Source organism: Eutrema salsugineum, unplaced genomic scaffold (genome assembly GCF_000478725.1).
Source record: "Eutrema salsugineum unplaced genomic scaffold, Eutsalg1_0 scaffold_13, whole genome shotgun sequence".
Taxonomy (NCBI): Eukaryota; Viridiplantae; Streptophyta; class Magnoliopsida; order Brassicales; family Brassicaceae; genus Eutrema; species Eutrema salsugineum.
Window position 1 is genome coordinate 2,964,463 of NW_006256885.1, and position 13,733 is coordinate 2,978,195.

The window sequence follows — 13,733 nt, forward strand, 5'->3', positions numbered from 1 at the left end:
ACGGGCCTTTTAAAAAGCCCATTTTTAGAAGTTAAAAAAATACAAAAGTTTACGCAGTTTATATATAATCGGACGAAATTTTAGTCACCGGCCTTGCGTGATTCACCGGAAATTCTAAATTTTAGTGAGACAAACTCCGATTGATTTCAGTTTCTGCCGCCAATTTTCGTTATTGCTGTTCTTCCTAGCTTCGTGCTTGTTCTCGTGAGAAGAAGGAGAGAAACCTACCATGGGTCGGCCTCCCAGTAATGGCGGTCCGGCGTTCCGATTTAACCTGCCTGAGGTAATTGAATCTTTGATGATATTCTCTTTGTAATGTGATGTGTTTGGCTTTGCTAGATGGATTTCGAGCTTCCCGAGTTCAAACTAATTCCTGGGAAGGTTTGGGTCTCTCTTTTTGGGGTTCATGATAGGGTTTCTAGATCCTGAGTTTTAATCACCGAATTCAATTTTCCTCTTTTCGAAGTTTTCTGATTTCTATCATGAAGTGCCTTTTGGGTTTCTAACTTAGAAGGAAGTTTTGGTTTTGGAGCGATTTTTTTTTAATTTTACGGGAGACTTGAAGGTCCTTCGATGAATGTTCTGAAAATCCATTAGCTCTGCTTTATTAAATTAAACGCGTTAGAGGTTAGATTCATAAGTGTTTCCATCTATCTGTTGTATTGAGGAACACCTCTGTGTTGAAGAAAAATTATATTCCAGAAGTTGTTCTATGGTTTTGTGAGTTCTGGGAAGAGGTTCTATCTTGTTTGATTTGGCTAATCTTCAATGTTAATAAGGTAACGGAGATGGAAGCAATTTTGCTACAGCATAATACAGCAATGCCAGGTCGACATGTTCTTGAAGCTCTTGCTGAAAAGTTTAGGTATGTAGCTCAATTCCTTGGCCTTAAAAGCACTTTTGTGTGTTTATCATCTAAGAAGTGGTTACATTTGTTCTCTGTCTCAGTGAATCAGCGGAGCGGAAGGCGAAAAATGTTGTGGTGCAATTCAAGCAAGTACTGTTTTTTTCTTTCACGACTCATGAGTTTTATTCTACGTTGGAGTTGCCTCTTTTTACTTAATGGGATGCTGTTTTTATTTTATCACAGATCTGGAACTGGTTCCAAAATAGGCGATATGCTCTAAGAGCAAGGGGAAACAAAGCTCCTGGGAAGCTTAACGTATCTTCCATGCCGCGCAGTGTGGATTTAACAAATCAGATGAGGAATGTGCTTCCTCCATTAGCCGGTCCTAAACCGACTCACATGTCTGGAAATTTACCTGTCATGACGCCTGCCCCGTCCGATATTTTAGGTGCCTTATATACTCTACTTGCAATCAAATAAGCTGAGAAGATTATTCATTTGAATAAGTTTCATTGGACTTTTCTATTTTACTTACTATACATAAGTCTAGATCAGTATGGGGTATTATTGCATAGAGGCTACCTTTGTAATTGTTAAACGCTTTTTCTCTTAGCTCCCGGTGTCATGAGGAGTGGTCCAGACAACTCTTACTTGGAATTTGAAGCCAAATCAGCCAGGGATGGTGCATGGTGATTCCCTTCCCTTGCATTGGATCTTCAGTATTTTTGGCTTACTTATGATACTTTTCTTCAATCTCATTACATTCCAGTGTTTTTCTCTAACATGTAATATCTTTTGCTTACGTACAGGTATGATGTGCAAGCTTTCCTAGCTCATAGAAACTTGGAGATTGGTGATCCGGTAATGCCTAACCAATTTCTAGCGGACTTCTTTTTTTCACTTCTTCGTTTTGCTAGTAAACAAATATTTCTATTGGGTATTTCAGGAAGTGCAGGTTCGATTTGCGGGTTTTGAAGTTGAAGAAGACGAATGGATAAACGTCAAGAAGCACGTAAGACAACGGTCACTCCCATGTGAAGCATCAGAATGTGTTGCAGTTCTTGCTGGGGATCTCGTACTTTGTTTCCAGGTTTTAGAATTTCTTTCTCTTTAAGTAAATCATTAATGGATGTTATGAACTAGTTTCGAGTTTATCCTCGATGTGACATATTTGTATAACATCTTCCAGGAAGGCAAAGATCAAGCTCTTTACTTTGACGCCATTGTTCTTGATGCACAAAGAAGAAGACACGATGTCAGAGGTTGTCGCTGTAGGTTCTTGGTGCGTTACAGCCACGACCAGTCCGAGGTTGGACGATCATCTCTCGCTGTCTCTAACCCTTTTTTCACTTGTCATGCTCTAGTTGGTTTCATGGTTTCGGAATCTAAAGCAAACCCTCCTCACTCACATATTTTGGATTTCATTTTCCGTTTTCCCAGCAGGAAATCGTTCCCTTGAGGAAGATTTGCCGGCGGCCCGAGACAGATTACAGGCTACAGCAACTTCACAGCGCCGCCAACGACTTTGCTAACTCGAATCAGATCCAGAAACCCACTCCAGACGCAGCTGCAAAAGCCCCTCTTTCACAATCCGGCGCCTCAGCTCCCATTGTTGCACCCGAGCTGAAAGATCCGAGCATGAGCACTCCTCCAACCACTTTGGTTCAGCCTAGATCAGACTAGAAGCAGAACAACATTTTGGGCGAATTGATATAAGCGTCAGTTGTATTCTCTTTCCCTTCTCACAGTAACTAGTTAGAGCAATAGAGGTTAACTTGGGATCCATATGCTCTTGTAATATTACAGAATGACCTAGTCATCTAAAACTGTATTGTGTCATTTTGTTAAATCCTCATGTACGATGGAATAATTATGGTTAGTTCGGTTTATTCATCACCAGTTACTCTTTTGAGACAAACATGCTTGTACCATGTGGGTTATTTTATTCTAAGGATATTGTTTACAATGCCAAAAACCAAAATCGATTACAAAAAACGGACGAGAACCAGTGGGTTGCAGCTACAAACAGGACTATTCTTTTACGTCTCGCGATTTAGAATTGAATAGGTAAAAGGAAAAGATAAACCTTGAGGCTTCATCTCGCAAGCATATTTAGTGTTACAAACAAGTGCACCGGCATGGCTACAAAGGCTCACGATAGCAGGGGCATGTCCGTAATAACTCCTCCCTTCGTCCACAAGAACCACAGGGTCCTGAGGCCTACGGTGCCACACGACTTTCTCAGGTACCAAATCGTTCACGCCGGCTTTTTCCCAGTAATGAGTGCCGTGGTAGCTCTCGTATTTGAACACACCACACAGCCGAGCTTTATGACCACTCGGTCCCACGTGAACCTCTTTGCACCGTTTGCAAACTTTCGATGGATAAACAAGCAAGAGTTTCTTCAGACCAGCTCTAACTCTCTCCCAAGCCATCAGAGCACTTGCTCCAACATATTTGAGATCTTCAGGGGATATACTCCTCATATCTTCGTCTGAGATTTGCGGGTTATCGTGAAATCTTGAATACTGCAGGATTTCTTCGGGATGTATGGCTCCTGCTTGACAACATAGTTCCAAGACTGCGGGAACACGGTCATAATCAAACCTCTGTTGGTGTCTGATAACACCTTGATGCATGTTGCGTAAGTGGAAGGATTCGACGGGGACAAGTATATCGTTTATGGAACCTGGAACCCATTCGTGTAGCTTGGTGTTGCCACGCCGTATATAACTACGACATGTTTGAATCAAATGTCCTTCTTTGCCAACAAATACTTCTGAGCAGAATCTGAAAAGTTTTTAAGTTTCATCAGTATAAAGCAGAGTTTTTGATTCAACACAGCATGGAAAGAAAGAATCTGAAACTTACTTGCATGTCAGGACAGGAAACACTTTAAGAAGCACGTTGACGTTAGCGAGTAGATTTCGTCTGGCTTCAAGGATGTCCTGAGCCACAGGAATAATGTCTTTAATTGGGTAATCTTTTGCTCGATTTTCGATTCTTCTATGAATCATTGGCCGGATTTTTCTAAGGTTGTTAAGCATTGATTTGTTGATTCTGGAAGGCGTAGTTGAGTAAGTAGCTCCTTGAAATGAGCTCAAATGTCGCCACACTTTATGTCTCCAAATCGCCATAGCGAGATTAATCTAGACAGAGAAGAATGTATCATGTTATAGAGATGAATAAGGTAACTCAAATCTTATAATCATATGATTCTTCTTATATCAGTATTCACAGTTAACCATGATTCGATTCCTCCATCAACTCAAAACAAAACAAAAGCTTGAAATTTCTATCATAGTAAGGTAATCTTACTTGCCAAATCGCTGAAGTCTTCTTCTTTGAAAGGGAAATTCTCTGGTCAATCCTCGTGCTTCAATGCCTAAAATTTAACAAAGAAATTCAATTTCAGAAACTGATCGGCGCACACATCCAGGTCGCGAAACTGATCGGCGCTTCATCTAAGGAGGCCGTATTCTTACCCGGCGCGACGGAGGCGAACAATACATGTGACACAAACTCAGAGAAACCTTTTACACTGGAAGGTGCTAATATGCGTATAAGGAAAAAAAAACCTTCTAATTTGCAGATTCGACGACGAAGAGGAAGATAGATTTTGTAGAATCTACTTCGATTCCGATCTCGTCGACGGCGTCCCGAAGCTCTGATCGCCAACTTCACAAATTTTTGTAGATGAGAACTAAACGCGTCGTTTGCCCCAAAAAAAAAAAAAAAAACATTCACTGATTCGAAGAAACTGTATTCCTTCATGTATGATGATTTAATTGTGGTTTACTCCGGTTAATTCATCATCTCAGTTACTCTTTCGAAACAAAAATGCTTGTACATATGGGTTAATTTATTCGCAAATGAGTATTGTTTGGAAAGTTGGGGAATGTGTACCTCAAGCTGAGTCATTTAGATTTGTAGTGAGAATATGTTGTGATTCTCACTTATCCTTCTCTGAAGTTTGTTTTTCTTTTCTCACGTTTAGAAGTTAATTTTCTTTTAACACTTTTTCATTTCATTTTCTTCTCATACCTCACTACACTCATATTCTCCCATACATATATTAGTTTTACTTCAACTACTACTCACTTACTTTTACCATACTTGCACCTCTACTCTAACACTTAGACTATCTTCCACAAGCCACACTACACTTGCTTAGACTCTAACAACTCATCTTAGGACCTTAGCTATACTCTAAATTTAATCATCACATAAATAAACACACACATCTAACTACTTGTACGATTGGGTCTAAGTAGATTCGCAGGCCCATTTACTCATTATACAAACATGTCTTTAAGCCCAAATCTTCCTTTTGTGTTGACTCCCTTTAGTTGACTTTGCTCTTCTTCTCCGATTCTTCAGCTTTTCATCAATCTTCATTACCATCTTTTGATTCTTGTCTTCTTTATCTTTTGCAGAAACAATTAAAGGATCAATACTCAACAGAATACGAACCATGAGGAGAAAATGATATTTGGTTTCTGTAAATGATTTCTCAGACTAGAAAGTTAGAGACAGAACAACAGTTTTTTACAAACAATTACAACTGTTTTTGTTGTTGTTACTGAATAACAATGGAAATGAAAAGAAACTTACAGATTATGTTTTTCTATCTCCAGTAAAAAAAAAGGGGCTCAATTCTCTTTGAACATTTTTATCCAATGCCCTACATATCTATCTATATATACAATAGAATACATCATACAGTAGATGGTTTTGTTGGTTGATCTCAAAACAAGTGATTCCGACTACATCGGCGTTGATGATCTCCGGCTATAGGAACCCGACATTGATGGAGATGGAGAATGAGACGGTGCTTGAACCGGGGACGAGTTAAGAATCTCCTTACCAAGGTCTTTGATCTTGTTTATAAGCAGCGTTTGCTCTCCCTGAAGCTGCCCCAAATACTCTGCTTGTTCGTCCTCCAAACTCTCCAACTCTCCTAAAGCTTCAGCAAGACCTTCAAGATCTCCATCGTCGATCAAATTCTGAAACTTTATCATCACCTGTTTCATCTGGTTCGACAGCAACAGAGCCTTGTTGAATGGAGAGCCAGAATCCGCGCTTGCGCGTCTCGGAATCTCCGTGACTTTCCTCGTGACTCTGACACGGATCTCACCACGTAACACTCCTTGGAGAGGTATCCACTTGTCTGCAGTCTCGTTTGGCTTTAACCGTTGGTACTCCACAACGCAGTTACCGATGCTTGAAGTTGGAAGCAGTGTGTTATAGTCTTTGACAAATAGCTCTAACGAGCTCCCATCATCTTGAAACTCCATTGTCTGGTTCCATTTCGGATGCAATGTCTTAAATATCACCTGCAAAACATCAAAGCATCTCTAAGTTTTGCTTACTTTGTCCCTACTAATGTCTTTCTTGAGTCTAAAAACAGTTTCTTTAAATACCTTAGTCCTCTGTTTCTTCTCTCCATATTGAACCCTAACGTAAGGATCACTTGTTCCTCTAAGATCAGCGGCCACAAGATCCCGCGCTTCAACAAGAACCAATTCAATCAAGCCTTTACTAGAATCCGCCTGCGATTATAAACCAGGAAAACAGACTTAAACATCAATGAAGAAAAAACAACAGAAAACAGAGTGTGTGTGATTAATGTCAAAACACTTTACTTCGTTGTACTCGGGACTAACAGCTTCGATCAACAGCTCTATTTCTCCAGAACTAACTTCTTCAAGAGGAACCCATATATGCATTTCGCTGTTATTGATTCCTTGAAGACTCAGTGTAGCTGTACCGATGTTGTCCGTTCCAAGCATCTCTTCTCTATAGCATTTCACCTTTAGGTATTCTTCTCCTGTTAGCTCCTCAAACTCAAATTTCTGGTTCCAGACACACTCTGCAGAGTTCACCGTCTTTGTCTTCTGTATAGTCTATACACATAAGAAGAATACGTTAGATAAATGCACACTCTTTCAAGCTCAATTATGCAGAGAGATTACTTACTTTTGCATACTGTAACTTCACAGAGGCTTCGCATTTTCCAGTCTTGTCTTTGGAAACAAGATTCTTTCCGGATAAAACAGTGACAATTATTTTCCGGCCGGTTTTCGAGGATAAGCTAGAAGATGCATCGAGTGAGTGCAAAGAACTCGAATTAACGCTGTTCAAGCTATGTGAGCCGTCTGAGAAATGCCATTCTTTCAAAAGTAACCGGACAGTCAACTATATAACAAAACAGGATCAAGTGGTCAAGATATAAAAGAGACATAGAAAAGAAGAGAATGTATTGGTCTAGTTTTTTATATATATATATATACCTCGCCGGAGCTAGCTCCTTCAAAGGGAACAACCATCTCGATTTCTTGACCACAGAACTCAGCGTGTTTCGCAATCACACCGTTATCAGATCCAACGGCCCAAAACATCGTTGAATCATCATTTACATATTTCATCTGTACATTTCAAGAAAATAAAATATTAAAAACGGCTCGTAACAGCAACAAATGGTAAATACTTAAAAGTGTGTGATTAATTACCTTAACTTCACAGCTAGCGAGACTGTCGTTTCTGACAGTCCCAGGATTATTCTCATAGAGATTAAATTTAAGTGTCCCTGTATTGTCGTGTAAGATCATATTAAACGTAGACTGATAAGCTGGATTCGATCCAGATCTCATCTCGGTTCTTCGAGACAGCTGTTCGAGCTCGACCTCCACAAAAGTCTGAACAGGTTTGTCCTTGCTGCTGCTACCACCACTGTTGCTGCTGTTTCCGTTGCTACCGTCTCCAATGTCGGAACTTCTCGAGGGGCTTCCGCGAAGCACGCTCCGGTGAAGATTGCTTCCAGAGACGACGGTTACGTAGATGATTCCCCCGACGGCTGTTTTGTGTAAATCAGTCGCCGGTAACGAGAAACATCCCCGTCTTGGCTCCACCATCTTCTTGTTCAACGTTTCCGTTAAGATTTTGACCTGAAAAATGGAGAATCATATTTACGGTTTTGCCCCTTTGTAGTTTGTCAGTTATTTTTTGGCGGTAAAAAATGAAAAAAGGAAACTAACCAGCCAAGAGGAGACGCCGGGAAGCTCTGTAGCGGGAAGAGATTGGCCACCGCCACCACCGAAAGCAACTCCGATTCTAACTTCAGGGTTCGATACAAATGAATAGAGCATTGCTCTTCCTTCAAGAGTCGGTCTGATCAGAATCTGCAACAAGATTGAAAGTAAATAAACCAGGAAAATTTTACTCTTTTAAAAGGGTTATGTGGTGAACAATAGGTTTCACTTACATCGCCTTTGATGCAAAGACTGTTGACAACGATTCGTGCTGTTCGATTAAACGGTTTGGACAACTTAGCTTGCAACAAGATGCTTAGATCCGTTGTGTCCCAATTAAAATCTAATCGCATGATTTTCTAAATCACAAAGGGAAAGATAACAGAATCAAAAATCAATATCCAACCTTTTCTTCGAATATTTGCAGTTTAAGACAACGAAGTAACTAAACCTGTTCCCCTGATTGCGACCAGCAAGTTCCATGGAGTCCTAGCAAAGGAGGGCAGGAGCCAAGAGAAAACTCCAATAATTGTATATTTTCCTATCGATAACCGATTAAAATTTTAGCATCACTTAGTCTAAAGTCTTTTAAGGAGGTCTCAGGGAAAGGGGAAAGAGTGCTTACTATTAGTCTTGATCTTCGTTGCCTCAATCGTTTCTGCGTTTTAGATAATAAAGGATCAACCGTTTATGTCTAAAAGAATTTTGGCAGAAAACACATTTTAGGTAAAAAGAGCATAAAGAAGAATGAATCTTACCTCTACCATAGAAGAAAATCTGAGAGAGAGTTTCTTGTTCATAAAGTTTAGCCAAATTTCAGACAGTAACTTGTTCAGCCATTGACAATGTTCCAATGGAGTTATCGTCTGAAAGAAAGACGAAAAAACAACAACGTGGTATTCTTATAACATCGAACAATCGAATGAGAATTCCCCAGGAGAAAAACAAGCCAAAAAAAAATTCTCACCGACGCATTGAACACGTTTTGCTTCCACTTCTTGGTTAGATCTTCTGCAAGTAGTGCCCTTTGGTAACTTCCATACTGCAGAGAAACATATGAACACAGTAAAGAAAAAAAACAAAGCTAGACTTTTAACTGAAACATCTTAACTTAATGCGCAGAACAGATGTGTTCATATGAACAAATTGATTAAAACTTTTCCACATATACCAAATTAGCATAATAAAACCCCCAACTTTTTTAGTATACCACAAAAACATGATAAAAGCTCTAGCTAATAGATGAATCACATAATTCAACTTTAAATATTTAAAAATTATAACTCTTCCATGAATAGCAATTTACCATGACTATATCTGAAAGATCAAACTCTGTGTGTATATGGCAAACTTGTAAAAGTTAGTTATATACAAAAAGCATAAAGCTTCAAACTTTATCTGAGGATTCTATAGTATCCATGAACCATCAAATTAACTGGTGGTTTAGCAAGAACCCATGAAAAGGGACAAACTAAAACAAGAAAAGACTTCATCAATTTGTAAGCCTGAATCCAGGAAGCAATGGATTACGAAAAAGGTGATATTTTGGCTAAATTACCTGAAGAGAAGCCCAAACAGCTACAACGAGAGGAACCCAATTGGAGAAAGCAAAGACCCATCTCTCTATTGCCCAGAAAGCTAGGACCAAAGGAACCAGCAACAACAGCGAATGTCTCTCGGCAACAAGATGATTGAGAAATTCTCTTGCAGCTTCGGTGTTTATGAAACCTTTCCTCTTAATCCTCCGAACCATCGCTTCAAATTGCCTTCAAGCTTCTTCAAGGATCCATGGTCAGTCAAGGGAATTTCCCTTTTTTTTCCGGGAAAAACTGAAAGCTTTCTGAGTCAAGTTTGGAATCTGAAGTGTTTACTCAGATAAAAGTAAGAGATATTTCTTTGCGGTGCTTATTCTCCTTTTAAACCCAGCATTTGATTTCTTCGACAAACTTCACAGATCCACCGGTGGGTCGAGATATTTGTTTTTTTTTCTTGCTCCTGAGTGCACGAAGAACAGCAAAATTTCTGGGAAAATCTGAAAAGTCTGTGGGACGAAGTTTCGAATAAGAAGGTCCTCTCAGACAAGAATTTCGATCTCCCAAGTTACTTGTCGGTAACTCTCAGCTTCTGGTAACGGATCTTTAGACAGAATGAACAGTGTTAGAAGGAAAACCTCACACAAATTCTGCCTGTTTTATTTAATTTAAGTATATGCAGGAAAGAAAAAAACTAAAAAAGGAAATACCTGAAAAGTCTTCTTATTTTTATAGAAATATGATCCAATGATATTAATTTACTATGTCATATTATCAGATTTTTAATCATATTTGAGTGAAATAAAATACTAAATGTGAATACATATTTTTGATATAAAAAAGAATATCCGAATTGATGTTTTTTTTTTTTGTCATCGCCTCGAATTGTTGATTTATTATTAAAAATAAAAGGCTCCACTATCATAGTTTTAATAAAGTTTTACTTGGTCCCATGTCATAATGAAATCCTGGCCGTTTGTAAATAATAGCAAAAAAATATCGACCGTCCGATGTGCCTGCCGCGCTGTTATTGACTGTTCACTTCACTGGTCATACTTAGACATTTAAACCGTTGACATTTCGGATTGTCTAAAAGACGCGTGATGATTAGATCTGACTTCTGAGCGGCATTCTGTCAAAAAACAAAAAACGATTAGATCTGAGCGGCACATTTTGTTTTATCGTTGTTGTATAGTGTTCATCAAAGAATAAAATATTGTCAGTTTCTTCTAACAGATTTTTTTGGGTGGATTTTCGTCTAATTTAATACGACACGATACAAATTTTCTAAATACTTTTTCCCCTTTTCTATTCAAGGACGAGCACTATTAAAAATGTTCTACAACTTTTCATATTAATGTTGCTCAGTTTTACTTGTGTAGATAAAATCATTTATTAGTCGTACCCGAACCCTTTAAAACTGGTATATGTAAAGACAGGAGCCCACTGAAAAATTCCCCCAACTCATGCAAAAATTACATATTTGTATCCAAATTTCTAAAGTTATTCCCTTAAACTCAAGATCTGTAAAATATTTTTCAAAAATCAGATCTAAATCAATACAATTTTTAAAATCCAGATACTTCACAATCCAAGCAACATAAGTTAAATAACAATATATTTAAAGGATTCAGATTGATAATTATTGGATTTTTATCTATATTTTAGACGTCGTTTACCATGTGATCCAGACACGTATATTCGTATAGTATTGAAATTCGTAACCCGACTCCAAATCCTTAATGTTTAACAGGTTGAAAATGAGTTAAAGAGTCATTTCGCCTAGCCCCTAATTATTGACATATTGTACGTTTTATTTAATGCGATTTAAAATGGACGTCCTTTTTCTTCTTATATTTTAGAAGTTAGAACTAACACGTTATATGAACTTATTATATGTAAAACATGTCGATTCCAAATATTCAAATCTTTACCGATAGTGAATAGTACAGACCATGGGAAAAAAATTTGTGAATTAGGAATTGCTAAAGTTAGTAAGTTGGACCGCATTGCTTGAGTGATATTAAGATACATACACACAACTTGTGCTCATTATCTGTCAGAAATGTACCTGCAGATTTATTTACATACAAATTTACTTTGTGAAACTCTCTATCTATCTACATGAGAAGACACTCCAAACTTGAATCCCCTTGTCCTCACAGCATCAGTTGCAGCTATCATCTATTTAGCATACTCAAGATCGGAACATCTTACGATCGATATATTACTTTTCTATCTGGAACATGATCAAAAACGAGGTAAGAACGTTTGCTAGTAGAAATTTATTCAAAAGAAGCAAACACTTGTCAGGGAAAAAAGACTATAATGGCGTAATAATGAAGTTGCAGCTAACTAGCAAGAATAATGCAATTTAAATGAAGTTTCTTTTACACCCACAAAACATAATGTTGCTGAGGATTCCAAAAAGGGATTTAAATTAATTATCTTCACAAGCATTTTCAGACAAGATTTTATAGTTGTTCCATAATCAAATTCTCATGGTCTACCGCATCTTCTACAAGCAAGAATCTGGAACAGAGGCAAACTCAAGCAAAACTCAAGATGCAACCAGGAGACAAGTACCCGAAGAGAAATCAGGTCGAGTTGATCCAAAAAGGAACATGGAAGGAGCTTGAGAGGACGCCATTGTTAAAATTCAGAATCAGACTCTGTGCATGTGTAAATTATGTAAATGATGATGATTATGTGGTTGCGGACCTTACGGTTTATTCTGTCCAGAATCGTAATTGCGATCAAAATGGCACATTCGATTCTTTTCTTGTCCTCAATTGGCAAAAACTATTTGTCCACGGTTATAGATAACGGAGCTAAACATCAAAAATGAAAGAAAAACAAAGAAAAAAAAAAGAAAAAAAATATGTGATTATCAATGAGATCCATATTTTTCTCTACTAATTATCTAAATGAATCACTTAGTTATCAACTTATCATCAACTTTTTAAAGTTTAAACCTGGATTTCAGCAATCTAGTGGAGTAAATTGCTTAACCGTATTAGCCTAATAAAAAAAAAACTTTTCACTAAAAACAAAAACACGTGTGCAAACTATCCACTTAGAAAACGCGCGAGAAGACACGTGGCTCGCAGGCATAGGCAAAAGAAGAACCTTATAAAAAGCCACTCTCCTCCTCCACTTCCACATCTCCCCAAAGTTACTAATGAATCAAAATACTGTCGTTTAATAATTTTTTCGATTGGTTATGATTCGTTAATATTTATTTAATCAAAAACAATTACTTCTTTAATTTTCTTCTATGTTAAATGAGCTCAACGTTCAACGACCACCATCATCCCCACCATCCAAAGAGAGAACCTAATGACAACAACTCTAGCGCCGGCGTCGGAATTATTTATCCTCCGTCACCGTCGCCGTCACCATTGCTAAAGCTCAACAAAGACTCTCACGTTATAAAAAAACCGCCGTCTCCGTCGTCATCCTCCTCCACCGCCGCGAAGCCTCGCCAGCCAGTGATCATCTACACTAACACCCCCAAAATTATACACACTAATCCAAAAGATTTCATGTCTCTCGTTCAAAAACTCACCGGAATGTCCCGCTCCGACGTAGATTCCGGCGGCACAACGGATCGCGGAGGAAAATCAATCAACCAGAGCGTCTCTGATCTCACCGTCGACAGAAAAAGCAACCGGAATCGCTGCGGCGGTGGCCATAACAGTTACAATAGAAATTATTCCGGCGCCGGAGCCGGTAACGGAAAGGGAATTTTTTTCAATAACGCGACGATCTGTGAAGATAGTGAATCGTCGTCGGTGATCACAACAGATGAGAACATTGGAGGAGGAGAACATGGACAGGTTAATTCGTCTCTTCCGTATTCGGCGGTGGCGGTGGCGGTGGCTATTCCTCCACCGCTTCATCCTCCTCCTCCGCCGTCGCCGCCACCGTCTCTTTCGATGTACGATACGGCAGGTATTAACTACGGAGCTTATTTCTCGACGTTTTCTATTTTTCCACCGGCGGCGGATAATTTTCTTTGCGGGAATCAGCCGTTTGCGAATTTTGATGATCCGCTTTACTTCGCGCCTAATACGAGGAGCTCCTTCTCTTCTTCTTCCTCTTCTGGGTTCGATGGCTTGACGGAGTTTCGTGACTTTTAACAGTTACCACGTTTTTTCCATGAGAAATTACATTATTCGATTCTTTCTTTTTATTTTTTTCCTATTCAGGAAAATAATTTTTTGTTGTTTTCTTATTGGAGTAAGTTCTGAAAATGGAACTAATAAATTTTGGTATTAGTTAATGGATCCGTTTACTTTGTTGGTGTGACCATTTTCTTAG

At 38.6% G+C, this 13,733-nt stretch overlaps 4 protein-coding genes across 6 annotated transcripts; 2 read left to right on the forward strand and 2 right to left on the reverse strand.

The window, feature by feature from the left end:
- The first annotated feature begins 92 nt into the window (after positions 1 to 92).
- LOC18023708 (protein SAWADEE HOMEODOMAIN HOMOLOG 2) lies at positions 93 to 2,743 on the forward strand. 2 transcript variants are annotated; one of them, XM_024159549.1, is made up of 9 exons: positions 93 to 283; positions 780 to 865; positions 949 to 997; positions 1,091 to 1,295; positions 1,461 to 1,536; positions 1,657 to 1,708; positions 1,794 to 1,937; positions 2,037 to 2,156; positions 2,288 to 2,743. In XM_024159549.1, the coding sequence occupies exons 1-9, from the start codon at positions 230 to 232 to the stop codon at positions 2,528 to 2,530; spliced, it is 1,029 nt and encodes a 342-aa protein (XP_024015317.1). In that variant the 5' UTR covers positions 93 to 229; the 3' UTR covers positions 2,531 to 2,743. The 2 variants fall into 2 exon arrangements, with proteins under 2 accessions (XP_024015317.1, XP_006406611.1); XM_006406548.2 differs by having other exon boundaries at positions 2,291 to 2,530.
- Positions 2,744 to 2,753: 10 nt separating this feature from the next.
- On the reverse strand, positions 2,754 to 4,569 carry LOC18023709 (APO protein 4, mitochondrial). Of its 2 annotated transcripts, none has more exons than XM_006406550.2 (4): positions 4,333 to 4,569; positions 4,166 to 4,232; positions 3,719 to 3,996; positions 2,754 to 3,637 (listed from the first exon to the last, which is right to left on the reverse strand). In XM_006406550.2, the coding sequence occupies exons 3-4, from the start codon at positions 3,982 to 3,984 to the stop codon at positions 2,887 to 2,889; spliced, it is 1,017 nt and encodes a 338-aa protein (XP_006406613.1). In that variant the 5' UTR covers positions 3,985 to 3,996; positions 4,166 to 4,232; positions 4,333 to 4,569; the 3' UTR covers positions 2,754 to 2,886. The 2 variants fall into 2 exon arrangements, with proteins under 2 accessions (XP_006406613.1, XP_006406612.1); XM_006406549.2 differs by having other exon boundaries at positions 2,887 to 3,637; positions 4,426 to 4,563.
- Positions 4,570 to 5,380: 811 nt separating this feature from the next.
- Positions 5,381 to 10,020, reverse strand: LOC18023710. The gene is made up of 13 exons (XM_006406551.2): positions 9,437 to 10,020; positions 8,846 to 8,920; positions 8,637 to 8,744; positions 8,504 to 8,536; positions 8,330 to 8,419; positions 8,112 to 8,237; positions 7,885 to 8,028; positions 7,360 to 7,794; positions 7,141 to 7,275; positions 6,827 to 7,045; positions 6,493 to 6,753; positions 6,271 to 6,399; positions 5,381 to 6,183 (listed from the first exon to the last, which is right to left on the reverse strand). Exons 1-13 carry the CDS (start codon positions 9,629 to 9,631, stop codon positions 5,614 to 5,616), a joined length of 2,520 nt encoding a protein of 839 aa, XP_006406614.1. The 5' UTR covers positions 9,632 to 10,020; the 3' UTR covers positions 5,381 to 5,613.
- A 2,642-nt stretch (positions 10,021 to 12,662) lies between these two features.
- Positions 12,663 to 13,552, forward strand: LOC18024388 (VQ motif-containing protein 20). The gene has a single exon (XM_006406552.2). The coding sequence runs from the start codon at positions 12,695 to 12,697 to the stop codon at positions 13,550 to 13,552; it is 858 nt and encodes a 285-aa protein (XP_006406615.1). The 5' UTR covers positions 12,663 to 12,694.
- The last annotated feature ends 181 nt before the right edge of the window (positions 13,553 to 13,733 follow it).

Excerpts from the sequence above, each read along its gene's own strand:
- LOC18023710 (XM_006406551.2), bottom strand. The coding sequence starts at position 9,631 with ATGGTTCGGAGGATTAAGAGGAAAGGTTTCATAAACACCGAAGCTGCA. Across the intron at positions 8,537-8,636 it reads GATTTTCTTCTATGGTAGAG|AAACGATTGAGGCAACGAAG; the intron begins GTAAGATTCATT and ends TCTAAAACGCAG. Across the intron at positions 7,795-7,884 it reads CCGGCGTCTCCTCTTGGCTG|GTCAAAATCTTAACGGAAAC; the intron begins GTTAGTTTCCTT and ends TCCATTTTTCAG.
- LOC18024388 (XM_006406552.2), top strand. The coding sequence starts at position 12,695 with ATGAGCTCAACGTTCAACGACCACCATCATCCCCACCATCCAAAGAGA.
- LOC18023708 (XM_024159549.1), top strand. The coding sequence starts at position 230 with ATGGGTCGGCCTCCCAGTAATGGCGGTCCGGCGTTCCGATTTAACCTG. Across the intron at positions 284-779 it reads TCCGATTTAACCTGCCTGAG|GTAACGGAGATGGAAGCAAT; the intron begins GTAATTGAATCT and ends AATGTTAATAAG. Across the intron at positions 1,296-1,460 it reads TGCCCCGTCCGATATTTTAG|CTCCCGGTGTCATGAGGAGT; the intron begins GTGCCTTATATA and ends TTTTTCTCTTAG.
- LOC18023709 (XM_006406550.2), bottom strand. The coding sequence starts at position 3,984 with ATGGCGATTTGGAGACATAAAGTGTGGCGACATTTGAGCTCATTTCAA. Across the intron at positions 3,638-3,718 it reads TTTCCTGTCCTGACATGCAA|ATTCTGCTCAGAAGTATTTG; the intron begins GTAAGTTTCAGA and ends AAAACTTTTCAG.